General features: G+C 37.5%; 2 protein-coding genes across 3 annotated transcripts in view; one reads left to right on the top strand and one right to left on the bottom strand.

The window, feature by feature from the left end:
* PLPPR5 (phospholipid phosphatase related 5) overlaps positions 1-24,484 on the top strand; it is a 262,285-nt gene that overhangs the window by 126,135 nt on the left and 111,666 nt on the right. The window contains exon 3 of the mRNA XM_080407158.1: positions 2,527-2,698. The gene's annotated coding sequence lies outside the window, so the exon portion shown is untranslated. The remainder of the gene's footprint in view (positions 1-2,526; positions 2,699-24,484) is intronic.
* PLPPR4 (phospholipid phosphatase related 4) overlaps positions 1-24,484 on the bottom strand; it is a 59,681-nt gene that overhangs the window by 19,979 nt on the left and 15,218 nt on the right. The window contains exons 2-6 of one of the 2 annotated variants that reach the window (XM_080407077.1): positions 14,101-14,286; positions 9,714-9,843; positions 7,837-8,032; positions 3,017-3,074; positions 1,581-1,754 (exon numbers count right to left, since the gene is read on the bottom strand). In XM_080407077.1, coding sequence (XP_080263203.1) covers positions 1,581-1,754; positions 3,017-3,074; positions 7,837-8,032; positions 9,714-9,843; positions 14,101-14,286 — 744 coding nt within the window. Of the gene's footprint in view, positions 1-1,580; positions 1,755-3,016; positions 3,075-7,836; positions 8,033-9,700; positions 9,844-14,100; positions 14,287-24,484 lie in introns of those variants that run through there. The other variant, XM_080407078.1, reaches the window with a different exon arrangement.

Raw genomic sequence — 24,484 nt, 5'->3', positions numbered from 1 at the left:
TACTGAATCTTTTACAGCTTGAGCTGTTCTCTGCTCTGTGATTCTGCCCTTTCTACTGCATAATAACGATGTAATACAATATCTACATGATAGAACAATTTATCAACTTTAAATCAATTGCTTTCCAAGATGTGCAGAACTGTAACAGGATTTAGTTACACAACATTTTCTTATTCAGCACTCACTGTAAAATGCTGTCATTTTAAAAGGACTCTACTGAGAAAGGATATTCCATGAAAGGGTCAAGTGCCTGGCTCAATCACTTAGGTTACTTGTTCTTTACACTCCTTTCAGAGTTATTTGTAGTTTCATGTTATTTCTCCTCCCCTTCCTCTTATTTGTGTGTAGTTTTCAGGGCAGATTTACTGGATACTGTGTATCCAGGACAATGTACTCTCTGATGTATGTTGTCATGCAACACTATATGGAGGAGACCTAACAAAGAGCATACTTGTTTGTGGATTTCAATCATGGGAACAACAGCTCCATTCTACAACAGCTTAATCATTTGAAATAATATTCTCAACAAAGTGCCTTTCTGCTCACAGTGCAATCATAGAAACTGATTTTAGTAGCTCGTGCGATTTCTATTATCCATCCTAGTTGCTGTTTTTCCATTTTCCCCCTGGTCACCTTTGTAGACCATCTGCATGTACCTTATCTCATCACAGAAAAAAGGGGGTTACAACATGAACTTATTTTAGGATTATACTAAAATTAATCATTGATTTCTTGGGGGTCAGAATCATCCCACTGGCTATTAAAAGCACCTTCTGTTCACCTGCACACACTGGAGCAAAAATACTGTCAGTAGAAGTTCCTGATTGCTCACAGGCACCTGGGTTGACACTGTGCTGAACAGCTAAGGCAGCAACAGTCGTGTTGGAGATATAAAGAGCAGCAAGCAAAAGCAAATGGTTGGTGACCTTCCTACTGACAGATGCAAACAGGCCTATCCTACATACTCCCTTACAGGACCCTTCCAAGTTGCTCCATCTGTTTCAGCCCCGTACAGAGGAAAAGCATGGGAATAACCTGCCTTGTGCATCCCATATCCCATCCATAATTTCCCCAAAAGCTCTAGAGTATCACAAGGGTGTAATATTGCCTTTGATTTCTTGCAGGTTCAGCAATTTACTCACCTGAGTAGCTGCATATTAATTCAAACATTTTTTTGAGATCATAAAGCTAACATTGGCAAATAAACTCAGGCTGGCAATAAATACCAATTAATCCAATATTTTTCCTGTGTTTTGGTTGTTAAGTGTGGTGTAGAAAAGATTAGCATCTTTAAGTATTTAATGAAGCACATAATGTTAGAGCTGTTTCTGTATACAATGCCAGATGATCATATACCACTTCATGCACTGTTATTGCACTTCAAATTTAAATACATATTTGCTTTTCCCTGTTTACTTTTAAAGTGATTACCCCTAACGTCATCCTTTTCAACACATTTTGACTATATTTTAATTATAGCATGTGACCATGATGAAAGGTTTTCATAAAAAATACCAGTACTTTTACAGCCTTATCATTTTTATTTGCTAAAACTTTAACTACATGCATATTATATTTACCAAATAGAGAGCAATTCCTCCTCCTATGAGAAAGCCACAGTAAACATCAACTGGATGATTCTTATACTGGGTGATACGAGTCAGACCACATATAATTCCACAGATGATAAAAGCAAAGACCAAGAGTGGTTTCAGAAGTTTTGAGGAGTCTGTTAACGTAGAATTGAAGTACATCTTGAAAAAAGAAAGAAATGAAGAAGCAGTTGAAGAAACTTAAATTTACCTAAGAGGACATTAATTTCTCACATTCAAAGTTTCTTTCACACATAGATCACTATTACACAGTAATATTGCAAATAATCAGTTTAATTTTATTTTACAGCTCTGTTAAAATTTGCTTGCTTGCTGTAGAAAGATCTGAAATCACAAGGAATGGATTTCCAGAAATATAGGCAGGCATTGCTTATTGACATCAGTTAGGACAGGGATTTTATACCTAAATACTGTTCACAATCAGAGCCTAAATGTTCTGTAAATGTGACTAAGGAGCCACTGCTTCTGAAATACAGAAGCCAGCTGTCATGCCAGATGAAAGCAATAACCTGTTGTAACAAAAGCTACCACCCCAGATGCTTTAGAGAGCCATTTCTCAACAGGGGGCCATGATGTCAGGGAGGTCACAATAATTAAGTGGAGGTGGTTTATCAGTATTATTCTAAATTTTGGCCTTTCACTGGGCAGAATAAATACTGGCAAGCTCCTAGTACATGCACAATTCCATTATGTAATTTGATTAATTGTTATTTTTTTTTCCTCTGATTTTCACAGCATGAGTGATGGAATTCAGTTTTTTTAAAAACCTCAAGTAAGTGGTCACTCATACAAACATTGTAGCCCATACTGAATAAATGTCATTGGTCAAATGTGGAAAATCAGCTGTGATCATTGCAGCATGTCCTACAGTTCCCTGCTGGTTACTGATGGTTTTTATTCACTTGCTTTGCAGTAGCACCTTGGAGGCCTCTGGAAGTCATTGTGCCAGTTCATCCATACTGCAATTCTATGGAGGTCAAATGAAACTACACCACATAAATGTTTGTTCCTTAATGCCTCAAGTTTAAAAGCAGCGAGTCAAGTGAATACAGCAATAAAGAAAAGGCAGAAGGTTAATTTGAATGGTAAGTTATAATATCACCCTGTAAGACAGATAAGCATGGCATTTTATATGTGAATAATATGAGGCATCAAATATACCTTAACATTACACTTTTTATTGCTTCTTAACAAAGGACATAAAGCAGTTTAATCTTTTCTGTGTTCTTAATAGAGCTGCTTTTATTTTAGCTGTTAGTAGTTTTATTTTGCTTTCAGGCTGGGAGGATAGAAACTTACATCTATACGGGATATCCAGGCAACACATCACTTTACAATATATAGCAAATTACTTTCTAACTTGAGTTTTATATAAATGAAAATGAACAGAGTTGGTTACTCACCGAAATGTACACTGCTGCAAAGGCTGCCAGGGTGGCATGTTGAGAAGGGAATGACTTTCTGCCAAGGAAGGACACTCAAATTATGCTTCTCAGTTCAAATACACTGCGCTAGTGTTCACTTCAAAAAAACACTGGGTGGACAGTCATTTAATTTCTAAATTTCTGTTCTATAATCTTGAGAAAGGACCAATGTTAATGAAATGCCTTCGTTTTGAAGTAAATATTTAGCCTGAAATTCTTTTTGCGTACTAAGAAAAGTGTACTGAGAGAACAGTGTCAACAAACTAAAGACTGAATGCTTGATTGAGAGAAATACGTATATATTTATTTCTATAAATAAATTTCCATAATAACTTTTCAGTAAGTACATAATTATACAACTTACTTAATGCCTGAAGTTTAATCTTATTATTCTCACTGAATTCACTTTGACTCTCTTCAGAGTAAGGACTCATACACTTTGATAATCAGGCCCTAACTTCAGCAGCTGAATTCATCATCTTCGTGCCCCTGCTTTGTTGCTTTAATAATGGGAGGGTGACATTATTCTCGGAGGGAGGCAAGCTACATCTTTATTTGCTATGTCTTCAAGTTTGTTTTTTAGATTTCAGCACTTTGTAACATGATAGGATGGAGCACAAGAACTGGGGAGGGCATTTGAAGAGTTACTGGGTCCCTCCTTTTCTGAAGCCCAGAACAAAAGGGTAAATGAAAATATGTCCAAACTGTGTGAGACAGTGGGGAATATCAGGTCTATTCTGAAAATTGCTGGGGGCCTTCTGCTGCCATTGAAAATATGGGGACTTGGATGATACAGATTGGGTCTTGAGTCACAAACTACAGATAAGAAAACTAAAAGTGACAGCTTAGCTTCTACTTCTCTGACCAGGAAAAGGAGGTTTTGTGTAAGTAGCAGCTACACAGAACAATCACATGAGGCCCTCTAACATTTTAGTATTATTCCTCTTATAGAACCATGTCAATCCTCTAAAAACAACAAAAGAAAATTGATGGGAACTTGAAGGAGAGATTTTTACACAGCAGAGGGAAAAATTTAGCTGGGGGTGGCTTCAGCTGTTTTATGGTGGACATCTAGTTCATAGCTTGTAGAAGACCTAAAAACTTCTGAGCTCTAGAAGTGAGTAAGATGCAGTGAAGATGTTTTTGTCTGTGCATTTATCCCCTTAAAATGGCATGGACACACAGTGTAATGTGCTGGCTGTCTTGGGGAAGACGGGTATGTCTATCTTGCAGCATCTTTTCACCTGAGAAAGCTCAGCTTGGGGTAAATACTGTTCAAAGTCATTCAGCTTCACAGATGGGTCTTGCCACCCTAACTGGGCTCCATGTACAGCCATTTTCCTAGTAGCACCTGAGTTAGTTTAAAACAGGAAAGATTGAAACACAGTCCTTTACCTTTAGACAAAGACATTTTTCTGCAAAGCAGCAGAGTCTACTGTCTAAATTTCTTTCCTGCACGTTTTGCCTTGTCTGCTCTAAATGATTCATTAGCAATTAAATGTGTGCGTGTAGTTCAGAGTGAATGCCATGCTGCTGACCTGAATTTGAGCCCATGGCTCCAGGAGGTTCATGACTTTAGCCAAGATGAAATCGGTGTGAGTCCTTTTTCACTTCTAAAGACAGACCTACATTCTTCTTCTCCTCCCTCCCCCCAAACCTGAACAAACCTTTCTCAAATAGTATCCCTGGGGAACAGTTGTCAGGGTTGAGGACAGGAGGATAAAGGTATGAAAAAAATTTGAAATGTTTATAATGGCTAATCAGCTCCTTTAGTCTGTGCAGGTTTTAGTGGAAGCATAAAACTGCTTACAGTTTCTGTGGAGCTACTGTATAGATTTGATTCTATGAACTTTAGTATCACTCAGAACTTAACCTTAATTTGATGGCATTTTTATAGTATATAAGGTGTGCCACCATGCTACAGTCAATTTTCTCTTTATTTTCTATTCATATGCTTTCAGGGCAAGCACAGCATGTTACAGACTAAGTGCACACTGTGTATTCTCTAATGGTGTACTCTCTAATGGTGACACTGCTTTTGTTCCTCTGTTTGTTATCTTTTAATCTAAAATGAAAATAATCCAACCTGAAAATATGTAGCCTTTTTGTATGGCTCTGTATTGAAAAGGTGAACAAAGGTCTCAAAGAAAACATGTCCTGAACTGGGATGACAGTGTATCACACTAAATGCTCATGCAAGAGGATGTGTAAAGGGAGAACAACAATGAGAAAGAGTCATGCTGAGTGAGAGAGTGTCATACTGAGAACATCAGAAATTATAGAGGATAGCGAACTCACTGGAAATCTGAACTCAAATGACTGAAAAGGCTCTTTGAAGATATAGAGGAATAAGGAAACCACTGGATATTTGGGGATGTTGCAGAAAACGGTTTCATATAATCAGCTGGACAATTTTGTGTTCTTCTCTATACTTTTCATAGTGGGGTCTTGAGGCAAATTTCTGCAGCCAAAGTTTGTGGGAAGTACAAATAAAAAGTGAAGGCAATTAGCAATCTCAGAAGAACAAGTCCCTTACAAGCTGATATTATTGAGGACAAATTGACCTCCTGGGCTGGAGAACTTATGGTATAACTCCTATAGTAGATGACTGAAGGAAGTATTGAACCAGTAGCAAGTGCTGATTGCTTTGGTAAAGTTGAGACAGGCATAAGTAAGCAACAGTTTAATAAAGGAAAAAGGCAATCAAATTGAATTAAGGAGAAACTGGAGGTGGTGCCCGAATATTATAAATCATCAAATGTATCCTCTATGATGGGAATAAATTTGAGATATTAATATATGGTCATCTTCCTAAAGAAACAGAAACACGCAAAACCTGATTGCTTAGTCTTAATATATTACAACTAATTTTTCTGGTTTTTTGGAAGTGAAGATATTTAAATTTAGGAGTGATCAGTGGCTTTGGAATGGCTAAAGATAGTCAATTCAGAGAAGTTATCATCATCGTCACCTCCAATATGAAACGAATGAGATGTAATCATGAAAATTTTTCTGCTTGCTGACATGCAAAGCTACCCCGATTTCCCTGGGATGCCATGTAGGTGCAAGACATTGCTTGCAAACATCAGGCTTCAATGGCACTATCCCAGTAACAGCAAATGGTGATGGGAAAAGACAGGGAGGTGAAGGCTGATATAGTAATTCTGGTTATGCCTTTCACCACAATTATTGACACCAAATTATTTTTGCCAAACAGAGCTACAATTCTTCATTCCAGCTCTGGATCATGCCCACATATATAACTTGAAAAGATATGGCAAGTTAATCAATGCTAATTACGAGCCTTAGCCCACTAGATATATTTAAGACCAAGTACATCAAATACCTGAGGGTCTTTAAACATCAGTAAAATTGGTTTGTCCCAGTGAAAGGAGACAGGTGACGAGATTTGCTGGATGATACTTACAAAGTGAATGACTTCATGATCCCCAAGTGTGTCAACCATTGAAATTAATGGAAAAGCAAACAAACTGGGGGAAAGGTGCCTTAGTATATAGACAGAACATTTTAATAATATCTATGCAGCAAAAATGTAATGCCATGAGGCATAAAGTTAAAACAGAAGCTAGCATCTGGGGCTGCATACAGAACAAGAAAGGAGTGAAAAGCTTTAGTGAAGTGGGTGTGTCAGAAGTAACACAGCTTCATGTCTACTAAGCAGGTACACAGAGAAATTATGCAGCTGAGTCAGAGACAGAAATTGTAGTCATTTCAAGCATTCTATAATATTGCTGTAACTTTTTGAGGGAGGAGGAAGTTTTAAAAAGCACTAAAATTTTGAAGGATTGCAAAACATTCAAACATTCAATGACTAACAGGCAATAAAGGTTAACCTGGTGTGGCAAAGATACAGAAGACAACTGAAGTTGTATTCAGTGAAGAGCTTCATGATTTTTCAGTAGGGTAGTGCTTATATTTAGGGACACCTCATGAAGTCCTTGAACTAACTAGTAGCAGATGTATTGCAACAGTACAACTTACTGACTTATACCTTCAGATTGCTTGTTTAAATATATGACCTTTCGTCAGTTATTGAATTACCGTTGTTTTATCACACTTTAGTTGTTTAAAATAAGATACATAGTCTTGACTGATATGCATGTCCAAAACTTGCTAATATAAACATATTAATTTTTCTCCTGGCTGTCTAAGTAGGGAGGCTAAAGAATAAATGATCAAGGAGGATAAACCACCAGTTAGAAATACCACGAAAGAAAAGGCATATGCTTAGGAACATACAGATTTGCACTGTTGTGGTCTTTCCTCTAAAAAAAGTATTTTTTCAATGCCATCAATGTAAAAAAAATGATAATCAATTAGAGAAACAAAACCCAAATAAACTCCAACAAATCCCCAAACCAAGCCTCACAAACTAAGACCAAAATGCCAGAACAGTAATGTATGTTACACAGAGGTCTTAGATAAAGTACTTGGGTGACTTCTTCCCCTGCCTGTTACAGGGAACTTACCCAGATCCCACAGGGAATCAAAGATATACATAATAATAATTGTACAGGAAATTGTCTACTTTGAAGGAGGGAAAATAAGTAGCTACTAATGACTGTGCTTTGGAATCTGACAAAGTCTTCCAAAGCCCACTGTTAGCCTAATATCTTTATATAAAAAATTGTACATCACTAAAAACACACTTAAATTCTTACCTTTGCTATAAAAACCTGACAAAATAATGAAGACTTCAACTAGAAAAAACCTTGAAACTGGGACAGAAAATAAAAAACAAGTATTTAAAAATGTACACAATGAAGGATAGCACCAACCTTCCAGCATTGATAATATTGAGGTCGGCTCCTGAGCAGATATCTTCCACAACATATGAGTTCTCTGAGCATGATACATTTAAGGATGTATAGTTAGGCTTGCAAACAGTTAGGAAATATGGTGCCTGATATCCTGTTGAGAGCTGTATAATATCAGTAACAAGAGCAGTAGAACAAAGACCAAAGACATGAACACCTAGGAAAGAAATCAATAGAGCTCGTTAACTTTGTTATATGCATAGATTAGATTAATCCATTCTGACAAAATACTTTCAGTGGAATTCTGGCGGCTTGTGTCATTGGACTTGAAATAATTTAACTGCAGAATAAGATGTATCTGCTTATTGCAAAGTTGAATTCTTGAATGTAAAAAAGAAAGTTATTATTTATGCTTGTTTTTTTCCTGTTGATACCTAACATTTCATTTTGATGTCTCGATGTCCTGCAACATCTTTTCATAAAAGTGAACTACACTGGAGCTGCTTCAATTTGGAAAGCAGTTTTATGAACTATCTGAAGGGCAGCTGGCTATTTTAGAAGAGCATCAGTACTCATCCTTGGACTTGCCCACTGGGATACAGGCTTTTAGTAACATGGACAGCTGCTCTGAGACCACTGCTCTGACCTGTTCTCTTTTTACCACCAGGGACTCATCAGCTGGCAATAAGTTGGGCTACCTTCACACCTCTGGTATTTCTTGAGTACCAAGTCTTTCCACGAGTCCAAATACTTAAGTCTTTTTGATAATTGATCAATGTTTCTGTCTAGTTAATAATGGCAAATTCACAATGCAGTTGAAGTAAATGCAGGTGTTTTACTGAGCATTTTCAACTGCTTTTTCCCTAAAGATTTACTTGTAATTAAATTTAAAAAAAATTACTTGTAATTATCCACTTGTATTCTTATAAATAAATTTATTTTTCATCTTAAAATTGAAAGAATGCTAAAATCATTAAAATATAGAAAGAAACTGCAGGTTCAGAGTATGAATCAAGAACCAAATTCATGTGTCTTTGATCTTGTCATTTTTGGTGATGGAATGGGATGCCATACAGGAGAAGTGGAAAGCATGGAGTATTTTTACAATCCTCCTTGCTGATGGAGGATTAATCTACCATTCACTGTGTTCACTTCCTCACTGCTGCTCTTAAAAGGATGCTTTACTGGTCATGGACTCTATAACCTGTCCTGTCATTACCTCTTGCCAGGCTACAGAAACCTAGTGTATAGTCCTTCTACCAGGTTTTCAGTCTGCTGTCCTGCAAGTTCTTTGTCTAGGCTGCCCTCTCTAATGGAAGAGAGAAAACCTTTCCTTTAGCCCTTCACTGATAGAGGAAATTAACTGTAACAATGAGAACAAAGTCCAGTTGCCTTTTCAAGTTCAGTTTTCATAAATGAAAATTAAACAAAAGTAAAATAAAATAATGCAACACGTTCCTATCATTAGGTTGCCAGATTCTAGCCCTTTCTCAAGATAGATAAAACACATCACAGAAAAAGAATGTAAAATCTACTGAGAGTTTCTGTCAAGTTTTTACTGTCATGCTGAATACCATGCCAGGTGGGTTGAATCCTTATGATGCACTGAAGACTGGCAGGGGAAACCATACACTGAAACCATTAAAAGGAAGCAAGGTGGGCAGAGAAGGAAAACCAAATTATTCTTTCAGAAAACACGGGAGTGTAGATGTTGCACTACTGAGATGGCACTGCTCTATCACTCCATTTGACAGTTTCTTCTTGCATTGTCTGGCAGAAGATCTATGCCAGTGACAGCCCCACACTGCTTTGAAAGGCTGTTCGGAAAAGGAAACCTGCATGGTGAAAACTGAATGTATATGCAAAGCTCCTCTTTGTGACTAACATTTGAAACCCACCAACAAATCTGACCGCTCTTCTAAGGAAAGAATTGAAGTTGCATCCTCCTGCATTAATATTGGCCTCTGTTCCAATCCCATTTCTTCTTTTGGACAGGCAACAGTAGAGAATTCCTTCTCCTATCATTATCTGCAATGACAAAGGAGCCATTAATTTATATGTAGCGGTTACTCAGAGGACACTGATTGAATTTAAAGGGCTGAAATATAACTATACCACAACCAATGTCATCCACTGACATGTACTTGCCTTTGAAAGATTTGTATCAATATGTAACATTCAGTAATGCAACTTAGCCTGAGTGAGGGCAGGCTAGAAGGTGGCACTGAAATAAATGCAAGTGGCATACAGTATACAGTGCTCAGTGGAATAGAGGTCTTGATCCACAGCTGAAATGTGGTGCTTCTACAACAAAAAAGTAATAATCAGAAAATCTCGCCTCTAAAATAATCCAGAACCACTGTGATCCTGAGGAGGTTTTAGCACTCAGTCTTGGCCTCAAGCCTAGCAATCCTCCAGCAGCTTCTAATTATGTGACAGCCTGCTCTTCTGTATTTGTTTAATTTGGCTTGGGTTTTAACCAGTTCCACAGTAGAAAAAGTTCTGTCCTTATGGTCCCTCTGAACACACCAAGCAAAACAGATTATGACTGAAGCCATAGACAAGAATTTATAAAGAGAAGAATATAAATGAAAAATGCAGTTACTTGCTGGAAAATCCAGATCTATTTCTGCATTTGCAGTCTCAGGGTTGATTGTTATCCTTATTAAATAGTGCAACAACTTGGAATTCTGTACGGGGCTTGTACAGAGTTCAAAATGCGGGTTGGGTTGAAATATTGAAATTAGTGAGGCAGTTCTCACCACTAACAGGAGGTTCACCTTGTCTATCCACAGATGCACTGAAAACTAATACATGCAATGCATAAAGCTTACAAGCAATGAGATGCTAAAGCATCTGAATTATGCTGAATCTGCTCTAATTACCAGTGAACTTTGTACATACTAAGACCCCTCACCCTAGGAGAAGGGAGATAAAGTAGACAAATTTAGTCTAACTCTTTTTAGCTGAAGGTTTAATAAATTGGACTTTCCATTCTTTGCTAGAAAAATGAGGCAGTGAGGTTTGTCTCATTATGTGGAAAAGCCAGTGATAAAGATTATTTAAGGAATTTTAATTAGATGAGAACTAGGGTCACTATTATCTGTCACCATTTCATCAATTTACAGCTGAAACTTGCTAGAGAAATCAGTAGTATTGCAAACTTAAAAACCAGAGAAACTAACAGTTTTTAGCCAAGCTCTAGGGAATGTCTGGCACAGGGAAAAACACCAAAGCTTTGGATTATCTTGTGTGACAGATAAGAAAATTGCAAAAAAGCAAGGCCTATGTCAAAGAAAATTCAGAGGCTGGTATTTCCAAGGAAACAAACTCCCACAGTAGAGGAGGCAGTAGGACTAAGACTGCCAGCATTGAATTTCTCTCCTTGCGAATTGATTTCCCAAATCAATGTGTTCTAATTTCCTGGTGATCTGTTAGAAAGCACATGGTTACCTTTAAGTAGGTTTTCAGTCAGTGGCATATAAGGGTTTAAACCTACACTGATATGATTAAATAACTGGTCCTAACATTTTTGAATTAATAACTAACTAGAGAGAACGTATGTCAGAGAATCAGAGTTCTTTGAAGCAAATGGAAGTCACCTTGCAATTCCAGTATATTCCAGACATAAAATGTCCATGTTGGTAATTTCAAACAAGACCAGTTGTTCCACACTGAAGTCCTGTGTGGTTTATGAATACATATAGAAATTTTCATACATGACACAAGCAATAAGACATATGTCAATAATACAGGTGGTAATTTTCTATAGCACTTCAGAACTACAGAACAGACCTGGTTAAAAGCAGTTGCTTCTCACTAATAACAAGCAAAAAACAAAGAAAAAACCCACCGTAAAGAGCCAAATCCACACACATCCTTCTGTAATAATGACTTGGGAAAATAAATTTTAAAATGCTAGACTTGTTAAAAAATTTACTATAAAGTGAATAGATATAATATTTTCTCCAGTCTTGGGAAACACTGAGTATATCAACAAAAATAATACAGAAAAATAAAGTCCTATTCTAATATTTATATAAAGCTTTAAGGAGGGATTGAGACTAGATTTTGCTTGGTTCTTCCCCCTCTCTTTTTTAAAATATTTTTTCTTATTTAGACTCTTTGGTAATATTTAATATGTGGCTTAATCACACCTGTATTTTACTGAGTCTTGATGACCTGCCTCATACTGCAGTTAAGTACTGCAGACAGAGGCTAGCATATGCTGTGTTACTGGACATCCTCAGTTCCTCATATAGCTCATGCTTTCTTTTCTGTATTTTACAGTTATGTAATTCATTGAAATGTTAATGAAAACAATTATAAGTGCTAAAATCTAAAAGATGACAATGGCACAATTATCTTTTCGCATTGAGCTTCATTGCCCTATTTTTTCAAAGAAAAGGGGAAAAAAATGACACCACCATCCTCCCCCCCTAGTTTTTTAATTCTGAAGTGGTATTGAAAAATAAAGTGCTGATGTTCTACACCATCTTCAATGCCTTTTATTAAAGAAGGTTGTGTATTTCACATATCAGAGCCCATTATCCAGCTAATACATGCATCACATTCATGCTCACGCTAATACAAACAAACTACACCTTCCTAAGGCTTGCAGCTTTTAAGTGGTTGTACTTTGAAGCTTCAGGATTTATTTCCTTTATCCACCTTCTCTTTGATAGGCATGCTCAGATGGGGGTGTAAGTTCCTCATGTGGCATGCTTTTGGTTAGTTGTCTGTACTGCTGTGCTGCAAGTAATTCAGCTGTAAGCAAAACTCTTAAAAAACACTCTAATGAAATGGACATCTTTCATCTCAGATGAAGGTGTTTGATACTACCTAGGCTTGACATAAACTCTCTGAAGTAAAAATCAGCTTTTGCCCCTCTATTGTGGCCCAAGCGAGCCTGTATACATTCCTTCTATCATTGTTTCAGGGAAGTCCACTTTGTTGCTATCAGAAACACTGTCTAAACTTAAGAAACCCAGCCAAACTGCAATACCAACAAGTTTTGTTTTTATCACAGTATTTAGTGTTTGCTGCAAGTGTCTGCATGAGGACCACTGAAAGTCTTGGCTTCCAGTTCCTAAATAAGTACACTTTTTAGCCTGATGGTTGTGGAAAATTCTTTGAAAATGGTTTCTAAAGCAACCAATATCAAACACAGTAAGAAGAGTTCAGTTTAAAAAAAGACAAATGAACAAAAAACATCCTGGAAAGCAAAGCGAGAATAGCACTTGATTTTTATATGTGCATCAAATTTTATAGAATTTTAAATTGTAAACTAGCTATATATTATAAAAGGAATGAACTGGTTGAATTTAAGAGAATTCAGAGGAGCTGGCAGCTGAGGTACATTTGCAGCTAGACTTAGAGCAGTGCCTAACCGAGATGCACAGTCATTGCTGTCAGGGGAGAGAACAGACTCTTTCAGAAGGTTGATTCAGCTTTTTAGGTGCATGGAATCACACACTCAAGGTGAATTTCTCTCTTCATTTACCAAACAGAAGTGGTGTAAGAATAAGGCTCCTATCTGAGCTGCCTGAAAACAGGCAAAGTGAATTCCCTCTAGTATATGTATAAAGTGTTTAGATTTCATTTGAATTTGACACAGCAATTCCAGAAGGGACAATACTCAACTGTATCATGCAAATATATATTTTTTTCTGTAAAATAGTGACCAAACCACTCATATTCTGACAGGACATTTCTGTTCTACTGAAATCATCTCCTCCTTTTGGATGAATGATTAAATCAGCCTCCTTTTCCCTGCTTTTAATGACTAACTTGCAATTTAGAGGAGTCCCAGTGCTATTTGGGAAAGTGTAATCGATTTCACTGACACATTTGATATACCTTCTCACTGAATAAAGCTAGCACTAACAGTGATATATTCATGGCTGCAAATAAAAGGCTTCAATTTCCAACAAAATCTTGAATTTTGGGTGTATCTCAGAGCGTGGAGATGTCCTGTCTGTAAAAGTTCAAATATTTGTACAGCATAACAGAATGATTCAAACTATTCTTGCCCTACTAAGGATGCTGTTTTTTAACATTAATGCCCACAATCAGGATGTGCAGGTAGATGAAGTTCTACAGGGAATGTTTTAAGGAGTGTTTTTCCTTCTGTTGTAGAAGAATAAAAAATGAATATAAAATCCTAAGGTAATTAGCCTGGATGACACTCTGCAGACTAACTGAAATGAAAGGAGCTATTTTCTTTATGCCAGCTGAAACTCTGTTCAAAATCTTTAATAAGTGACAGTGGCACCTCAAACTTACCGTAATTGATGGTCCAGCAAAAACCAGACTAAGCAACATCAGGAAGGGAACAGACTCTTGTGTAGGTTCAATGTATGGCATACTCAGACTCTTGTCATAGCAATTAAATCCAGAATGAACTGGCTTGAAGACATCAGTAAGTTCAAGAAAATAGAGGCTAACAACAGAAGATGCCAATATGGGCAACTGGAAGAGAAGAAAGCAACAAATTACTATTGGAGATGGAATAGCAATACTTTTGCAAAGGCAACATAGCCCGTTAATAAATCTCTGTGATGACTGCTATTTACATCTCACTGCTCCTTGTCATAACCATTTTACCATTTTTAAATAATTAATTCTCTAGAGATATACTATTCTGTTGATATCAAATAACTCTGTTGTCTACCAAGCCAGTCAAAACACTCAATCCAATCTTCAGTCTACATAATTTAGCCTTTTCATCTATGAATCATTAACTGAAAAACTTTAATTATTTTTTTTTTTAAAGGAAGCACTAAGACTGCAGTCTCCCATGTGGGGCCTCAGTGGTCTGCTGTTCATCATGACACTTTTTAGCTCTTTGTCATGTATATGACAGTGTTTATATCAAAGCCAGTTTGCATTTAGTTTCAAAGTAACAGTTAACGAAAAACAGTATCCTAGAATCTAAATCTGTGATAATACAGTGCTCTGCCTTTGAACATTCATTTTGTAATTCTATCAAAAAAGCAATTAACTTTGGCAAGACTCAGTCTGTTTAGAACCATGATGACTACAGTTCACAGTTCTTTTATCCTTTAGCAATTTAATGATTTTACCCTTTGCAATTACTTCCAGTAATTTATTGAGTGAAGTTGGCCCCTCTGGGGATAAATTCACCCTAGTTTGCCACCAGCTCCTGAAAACACAGATTCAACCAGTAAGCCTCTGTGGAAGGAATTTGTTTAAAAGAAGAAATAGCAAAAAGGCATTTTGAAGCCATTGGTTTATAATTGAACAGAGAGGGCAGCCCTGCCCCTGTGGTGGGCGTCAGGGCATTCAGAGGTGACCAGCAGCATGTGATTGTTCTCTGTATCTTCTTAGTAAATGCTCAGAAACTGCTTGTTTGTTGTTTCACACATTCTTCACTGAACATGGCAACATTAGAACAGTCTGCTCCTCCACTGAAATGGATATATGACTCCTTCCCTTGGAGATACCTATGTTAACTGCCTGTTTCCTTTTGGTTTTTTCTTTTTAAGATGGCTATCACATTAATTTTTCCTGTTAGCTGCAGCTGAAAAGTAAAAGCTTGCAACTACTAAATAGATACACTTAGAGGATAAAATCATAAATATCTGATAAGGCTGTATCACATCTCTTGAGAAAAAAACCCTCTGCTTTTGCATCAAGCACCTCATGAGAAATAGGGATTGTCCTAATACAAATTTGGGCATAGCATTGCCATGTTCAGTACACTTTTACAAAAATAATTGGTTAAAATCAGTGTCATTCATTCCAGTCCACAATGGAATAACAGAGCAGAGGTAAAACTGGATAAATATGTGTATTGGAAAAATGATGAATAAAACCTGCTATATATGGCAGAAGGACAATGGTTTCTTGCCTTAACTGGCCATTTTCAGATTTTTAAACACTGAGCTTTTAAAATGCAGACAATTTTGTGCATAAAATGGAATTTTGGGTGGTTAAAGGAGAGTTCTAGCTAAATTTCACTGAGACATCTTTAATACAACTTAGATTTTGTTTGGAAAGAACAGCTTATCTTTGACATGCTGGAGGACAGATCTGAAGAGGGTGGGTTGTGTCTTCAAAGTGTTCTAAGCAAAATCTGCAGAAGTCAGGGAATAGAAGAATTTTGCCTGTTTGGTTATCTTTGTTCAAGCCGATTGCATTGTAACATCACATGGTATAGACGCTGTGATTGTGTAGAAAGGGGGGGAATGTGTACTGACATCCCTTGGTGCTATGAGCATTACAAAAATAACACCAGCCATCTAGTAAGTTTGTTTCAGGAAGTAGTGCGTGTGTATATATATATAAAATCCAAACATGTATGCCTATTTGCACACACATACTATATTACACATACATATTAGGTATAGCATATAATATACACAGGATGTAATATATACATGTTATGTGGGTACATAATATATAATAGTTCTATTATATATCTGACATATAATATGTATGGAATAATTACATACAATGTAAAAAAAAATTGAGTCCTGCTTCCTGCCCACCACAGAAAGAAGCCAGTTCTTTAGCTGGATGCATTATATAGATAATACTACTTCTCACTTCCTGCTGAATGCAGTCTCTGATTGACTATAATGAAATCATGCGTGATTAGTCAGGATGGGCTAGACTGATTCTAGTCATTATACAGATGTGCAGGAATGAAAGAGGACTTCCCTGAAGTCTTCATACTTTGGGAGTAATTAAGATTGTTGTGGAACTGTGTGCCCTTCTTTCCACACCTGCCAGCACAGAGACTGTGGAGCTATTTGGGATAAGGGGCCTCCTAACCAGATGGCTGGCACAGCGTACGCTCACCTGGTGTGCGGGAAGCTTGCACTGAGTCTCTGCTGCTTTTGCTACGACACTGAAATACTGCACAGCGTTTGAACTCTCATGTGTTGCAACTTCACTTCTACACAGCATTTAATTCTGCTTGATTGAAACACCTGCAATGTCTTTTATTATTAACTATTTGAAAATCAAACCCAATGACTTAGCCAGGGTCCAGCCTACCATGGGGCAAAGCATCTTATAACAGGATACAAACCTATTCCAATGAGATGAGCTAAATGGACAAAACAAGCAAACTGCCTATTGCCCTTCTTTTCAGAAATTATGTCCTTTTACTTAGATGTCCCCAAAGGTTTATTTCCTAGAATGGTAACACAGAGCAGGCACTCACGAACACCTTGCACTCACAATTTCATCCTTATTGTATATTTTTCTATTTCTCTAATGTCAAGAAAAGGAAAGCCTCTCCTTGAACAACAGGCTCTGGGTTACCTGCAAGTCCACCTCTAATTTGATTATGGTATACCTAGGCAGGCAACTGTTTTAAATGGCAATATTGAACTATTAAAAATAGGATATATATGAAGTAATATTTTATTGTGACACACTAAAATATGTGGATAACTTTTTTTTTTTTTAAACTACTGTATGTAAGCTATAATTTTATTGTTAATTACAAACTCAAGGAATCTTAAGAATTGCATTTTATTGTCTTATGACTTCACTACAGGACTCCCATATTATTTCTGACTGTAATTACCCATTCTGCTTAAGGAAAAAAAATAATTCTAAAGGACTATGAATCTCCAGCTTAACTGCTTACAATACTAATGAATAGGTTTATAGCCAATTTGCTATATACAGTATGTCAGATCCCACAGGACATTTTTCTTCCTATCTTTTTAAAAATACAAATATAAAATGCATCTTCTAAAAGTCTAACATTTCTAAAAAAAAAAGCAAACGTCTTCTAAACAGTATAACTGGCTATTTAATATATGAATATTTATGGAGCGTTCTGCTTAAGGCAGCAGTAGTTCTGCAATTATAGACTTCAGCTCCCAACACCTTGAAAATGTCAAATATAATTAGATGGTAGAATGTGTATTGTTTTAATTACCAAATGGAATAGGAATTTTTCTGTTCCTAATTAGAATAATAAAACCTCCAAACTCTGTTCACATATCTTGACTAATAAGTCTTTATACTCTTACTTCCATGGTTGGCTAAAGGAGAACAATCCCTGTTTAGTTTGTAATTTAGACTGTAAATTTGGCTTAGAGTCTTAAAGTCAGAACCATGATCAGCATAGCTGCAGAGAAATTTTCATTCAGAGTTTATTTATTTTTTAAAAAAATATTTTTTCCCTCCTGTTATTTCCTTAAACTGTAGGTTAAAAGCCTTTATTAAGCCATAGGAGTTTGCTATTAACAATAATTAATGCTATTAATATTTAGAAAGATTTTGCTCTATTGAGCTAGGAATTGTCCAAGCATGAGAAAAGATGACCTCTATTCCCAAGAGCTCAACAAGGATGTAAATACCCAGAGATCTTCTAAGGAGAAAAATAAAAGGTGAAAAACTCTTGTATGTTACATAACTCAGGACAAAGCAAAAGAGCATTCAGTAGCACAATAACTTCTCTGAACTGATGGGATATGTAACAAATTTTCCTTCTGGCCAAGAGCCACAAGACATATATCACATTGCAGAGAACTGAAAGAAGAGATGGCTATAAGAGGAGTTCAGAAGCAGGAGGTAACAGTTCTTCAGGCTGCCCATCATTCTTCTGTGGGACATGCCATGATTGCTCCTGGGGTTATTCTGGGGTGCTCCTCAGTTACTTGTGAGGATTAGGATCATCCAGGACCCACAGTGCCAGCACAATTTGTTATTGGTCATATGATATAGCCTACACGTGGAAGCCATGTTGGTCCTGCCCAAGCCCCCAGAAGTTGGCTACTCCTTAACCACGAGGCCCAGACTTGCTGAGGTACACCCAGGCAAATGGAAACGCTTCTGTTAAAACTTCCCTAAGAGTAGTTTCCCATGGCTTTAAATGAATGAAAAGAGGAACATGTAGAGCTATAGCCCACTGAATACAGTATCGTCATCGCTACTAACAAGCCATAGATTTTGTATTGAATTTGCAAGGACTCAGGACTGGGGCTTGTCAAACATTATCTGTACATGTCTTGACCTGTCTAGGGCTTTGGTTTTATTTGGTTTAATTGTAACAGCAGTTTTTCTAATGACCTTAGAAGTTAGGCTATGCCTGACTTGTTTTATTTTTACTTCTGTTGTATGGTACAATTCTGCATGATTTTTGGATAAATACCTAGGAGTAACAAGTAGTTATTCTGCATAAAATGAGCTATTTATGACTAGTGTAGTGCATTCCAAACCCTTTTTCAGGAGCAGTATGACTTTGATGGTGATTCTTCCTTACTCTAGGAACCACTTGGGTTCATTCTTATGTTTGCTAATGTACTTTTAAACCTTGCTCTTTCTCTTTTGGTCTGTTTTTTCACATTACACCCCAATTTACTATATGTGGCTTGGTTTACATATGTTGGATGCTTGTTCTTTGTACTTTTTGTTACCCCTAAAATCACTTTTGCCAGCTGCAGTTCTGCATTTCTTTATCTGACCATTGGGCAAGTTGTTTATAGCCTTGAGGTCTCCAGTACCAGTATACGCCCCATCTCTTATCCTGCACCTGGAACTCCTCCATACTGCACCCTCTATAATGCAGGATACAGGTCTGGTATGACAGCAGAGGTCTTGCAAACGTAAATGCAGTGGAAAGCTAAGCCTTAGCAGGAAAATCTATTGGAGTGGGTGGAACCCTGAATAGCATAAGGTTGTCCTTTGGATGGCTCGGCACCTGGGGCACTGACTTTTGTTCCTGGCCTTCCACAAGGCACAAAGCCTGTTGCTCTGAAGGAAAAACTGAACTACTTGCTCTTGAATTAAAGTGCAGGACTTTTAACTTTACTGTTCCACAGGGTGTCTGCAGAGTGCTAAGTTTCTAATTCAAGGTGCTTCCCCTCCTTGGAGAATTTCCAAATAATCAGCGCTTCACTAAAACCACATGCTCTCTGCAAGCATTACAGGCAAGTCAGTGGCAATCAGATGTGGATAGTTTCTTAAATGACACCATGGAGACAGTGAGGCTCAAACCGAAAGAAAGGCAACAAGTAAGCACACCCTCTCCCACAGTTTCTCTTACCTTGAAAGAATATGTAGCTGGATGCATACATAATCCAACTCTCTGGGAATCAGTAGCTTCTATACATTCACTTTCTTTAAGACTGTACACTGGTAGATTCATCTAACTCTTACATTTGCCAGCACTTAGTTAAGCAGAGTCTGTATTTAACTTCAGTAGAATAATACCTTAAAATACATGGGCTTTCTGAGACTGCAACCATGGACTGTCACATACTCGAATGTCTGACCCTGTATTGCAGGTTGCAGTCACGTGACTTCTCTTTGCTTTGCTAAAATGCACTACTGGCATTATCTCTTATTGTGAACTCCTATCCAGGTGCTGTGTTGGTGTTCTATTGGGCTGTGTTGGTGGCTACCAGCAGACGTTCTTTGAACATGGGTTACAAAAATTATTAGCCTGGGCTGTCTTTCAGTCAGGCTAAGCAGGTAGAAAAATGAAAAGCCTCTCTTGTAATTGTAGTTGACTGCTGAAGTTACTGCTCAGTGTGCTGGCCAGAATAATTTGAGTGATTTTCCTTGAGACTGGATGCAAATACAAAGGCTGTGGAATTGATTATTTTTACCTGCCTGTAATAAAAGATAGGCAGAACAGAGAGGGGCAGTATGTATGTAGCATTCAGAGAAAGTCAAGACTTGATTAGCCAGATGCAGAATAAAGACAATATGACTAGCCCACCTGCCAAAAAGAGTTAAGGAATACCTGATGCACTATTAGAATCTTTTATATTTTGTAAATAATTTTTACACTTGGATGGCCAGGAAATTCTTAGATCCTTAGGTTGTTCTGCAACCCTGCCACAGCAAGAAAGAAGTTCCTGAGCATGGGAGCTGCTTCCTGGTGTTTCTATTGTTTTCTGGGAATCAGAATGACAAAGAAATCTTTGTAAGCAAACAGGTAAATAAACAGATTGCCTCAAAGAGATACCTAGTGAATGCCACTGGTTCCTCCTCATTGAAAACATACCAGCCAAGTACTTGGGAGAAGGATGGTCTATTTAATAATTATGTGTTCATACTGCAAGGCATTGTGGAAGTTTCTATTAAAATGTATCATAAATGTCAGCCCTTGTGCCAAAGAATTCATGGTCTAAATGACAAGGCACAACAGATGGATGAGACAAAAAAGAGGACTGTGGTGGGTTGGAGGAGACAAGGTATTCCTATTCTTAGCCAACTACTAACAGCAATTGCAGCTTTCAACCACCCTGGCTGTTGTCCTGTTGTACTTTGCTGTGAGATTCACGAAAGACAGGAGAGAATGGAAGGAGGATAGGTCTCTCTTATCCTGGCAGGAAATTACAATGATTGAATACCTTCCAGAAACAGGTCAGGAAGAAGAAGTAGTATCTGCTCAAATTCTGCCATTTTCTGTTGGTTTTGAGAAACCATGGCTCCTGCTGAGCTACACCAGTGCTGTACCTTCACCCTCAATGAGACTGCTATGCAGGACTGGGATTAAGACCAAGCACAAGCTCAAATGCATTGCAGACTAGGCTGTCATGAGGACTTTTGAGAGACTAAGCACAGGATGGCTATAGAGTAGGGGACTTGCATGACCTAAAAGTCAGGTTTGTAGATTTTTTTTTATGTTCTAAACTTAATTTGTAAATGCCTCAGGCTTATAAGAGAAGGCATTCAGGCTTTTCAGAAGTCTAAGATTTGCAACTGTATAAAGGCTTTTTGCTTTTGTCTCTGAACTTGAGTTTCTGCTGCTGCTTGTCCCTTTTTTGGATATGTTTCATGTGGCCCTAAGGAACTGGTCTATTCTCTAAAGGATTTTTACCTCATCATTGTCCAAGTTTTGTGGAAACTAATTGCAGAGACATGATATGATGGTCTTTCTTCCAGATATAACACTGTTGGGTTTAATTTCAACTCAGTTTGATTTCAAATGTCGGATGTGATTGAAATCTATTATCATTACAATTTTGGAAAATCAAGTTATCCCTAATTCCAGCATTGATTTTAGCATTTAATTGTTCAGTGAATGCCAGTTAGAGTCCGGCATTAGAAATACAATAAATATTTTCATGCAACTTCTCAGACCCCTTGATCTTTTGCCAAATCTTAATAGAAAGCCTCTCAGTATGTGTAAGACCAAAAATAGAGCTGATACATCAGTGATAAAATGCCTATTTCAGAAATCTCAGTCATGCTGAATGTGTGATCATCCTAAAAGTGCTTCTTTTTTTTTTTTTTTAATAAACAAAATGATGAACAAAAATATTCCCAGGCAGGAAAAATCTAAAAATACTTTAAAAATATTTGTTTAATTAAGTGTTTAAATAGAAAGCAAATCCTAGAAATTTTACAATGCAAAAAATACCATTAATGCATTTCTTTTCAGTGTGACTTCAAACCTAATTGATGGTTATGTTAATTATGATTATTGATTAATTAAATAGATTATTAGTTATAATCAGTGAATAACTACAAACAATGAGATTTAGCATATTGCATGTACTGTTAATAATGAAACTTCTTTGATGCTACTGCTGCAAAGTTATGGTAAATCAAGAACAGCAACACTTCAAAAAAAGGTGGTTGTTTTTGGGTCAGAGTGTTACCAAACTTAAGCTGGAAGTTTCCTCAGAAATTCCATCTCTTGGGGACAAAGCTGCCAATCCCTCTGCAATACTACAATTTATTCTACTCTCTAAAACACACTGATTTCCATACATTTAAAAAAAAAACTATTCAGTGGGTGCCAACCCCTCTCCAGAGGCTTACTCCTGTGCTGTTTTGCCACTTCTGAACTCCCTTCCTACAAACTGAACTTTTCAGTGACCTGATCATCAGTCAAGATGCAACGTTTTTAATAGCTCAGCTTCTGTGTACTTAAGATTCCACAATAGGCTATTCTTTATTGATTTTGGCTGCTGAGTAACAGATTTTTAATAATTATAGAATAAAATCAGAGAGAGGGGTATACATTTTTGGAAGAGCTAATCATCTGGAAAAATGAATCTCCTCTAATTTCCAACAAGTTCAGGCCTCTTTTTACTAGGGGGGTATTAGGTCAGGAGGATAGTGCAGGACTGAAAAGGGAGCAGGCCCTTTCACTATGAACTACTCAAACTCTACGCTTGCCAAGCAAGTAGCCAAACACAGAGGGAGATCCAACATGTGGCATTTGCATTTTTTCCTCCCAGGACAGCCTTGGCACAGGCCTGACACTTTCCTTTTCACTCCCTTTTTCTGGTCATCTTTTGCTAAAAGCCAGTAGTATGGTTCTTCTATAAGCACAGAAGTGATGTGGAGGATGTAATGTCGATTACTTGGGCAATGAATTATACAGCTGCTTTGAATGCATAGCAGCCTCCTCGGGCCTCAGCTCCTTAATATTTTGGGGATGCCAGTCTCTAATGCACCGTTATAAACAAATCTGACATCTGTCCCCTGTGAGTCAGCCACATGACAAGGTCAGCTCAATGAGCAGATTGTTGTGTATTTCTCCTTCTTCCCCTCCCCTCACACATGGTTGACTCTTTTGAGAGAAAAAGCAATGTATTTGGAAAGTATTATACTACTTCCACAGTATGGGGATAATTTAATCTTCTACAGCAGGGTTTTTTTTGCTGGGCCTGTGTCCCGTCCCCCCCCCCCCCCCCCCCCCTTCCCCAAGGCTAATATAAGCATAACAGAAAACCTGTCTAGAGAGAATTGTGACTACACTGTGCCTCCAAGACACAGGAGTATAGTTTAACTCTTACACTAGATCCAAACATCCTGTTCTTAGGAACAAAGATTTAACCCCATAGCCTACTCTGCTGCTACTCTTACTCATAATTGCTACACTCCCTTGGCTTTTCATGTCTCTTGCAGTCACAACTATACATGACTAGCAGGTCACAAAGTGTATAACTTAAATGTGGTGGGTCATGCATGACTGAATAGCTGAAAAAAATTACAGATGTGACAGAAAAGTGGCACTGAGCTACCAAATGATGTGTACAAACATTTGACAGTTCAAACCTAGCTATGTAGGTGTATGTTAGAAACAAAAGGAAACAAAGCATCTGGTGCTGAAACACAGTGAACGTTCTCTGCATCCACTTGTTTCAGTGGAAGCTGATGACCTCCTGTGTTTTGCAGCCTGGAGTCCTACAATGATAACAGATCTTTGTGCTTTCTGCTGGTGAGAATTCCAGCTCCTTGGGGAAATAAGAAAAATAAGTGGTCTTCCAGTACTCAAAGAAATGCTTCCAAACAATTCCAGTGTGATTAATTCCTGACTGTGCTCAGGAAAATGTAGAAAAAAGAATCTACCTGTATCCGTATGCATGCATCACACACAAGAGTCTAGAAGGCAATATAAGGAAAAAAAAATTGACTGTACAAGGGATATTGTCAGAAATCTTAAATTAGACTGAAACCAAAATCAGGCCCAGAGTATTTCCTTTGAAATAACCATCAGTTGGCCTGCATACATTCTACATACTCATATTTTACCCAATCCTGAAAGTTGCTGCCACCAAACACATTTGTTTGCAGGAGTTGGTCTCATTCGTAACACATTCTTAAGGGTCTTAATAGCAGAAAACCCTCAGTGTCAGAATTGTATTTTTTTGCTACTATTTCTAAAGATAAAGTCCTTCTGAAGCAGAGAATCTGTCTTTACTTGTTCTTCTGC

This window comes from Falco punctatus (assembly GCF_963210335.1).
Source record: "Falco punctatus genome assembly, chromosome: 11".
NCBI classification, from domain to species: Eukaryota; Metazoa; Chordata; class Aves; order Falconiformes; family Falconidae; genus Falco; species Falco punctatus.
This window is presented reverse-complemented; position numbering and strand designations above follow the sequence as displayed.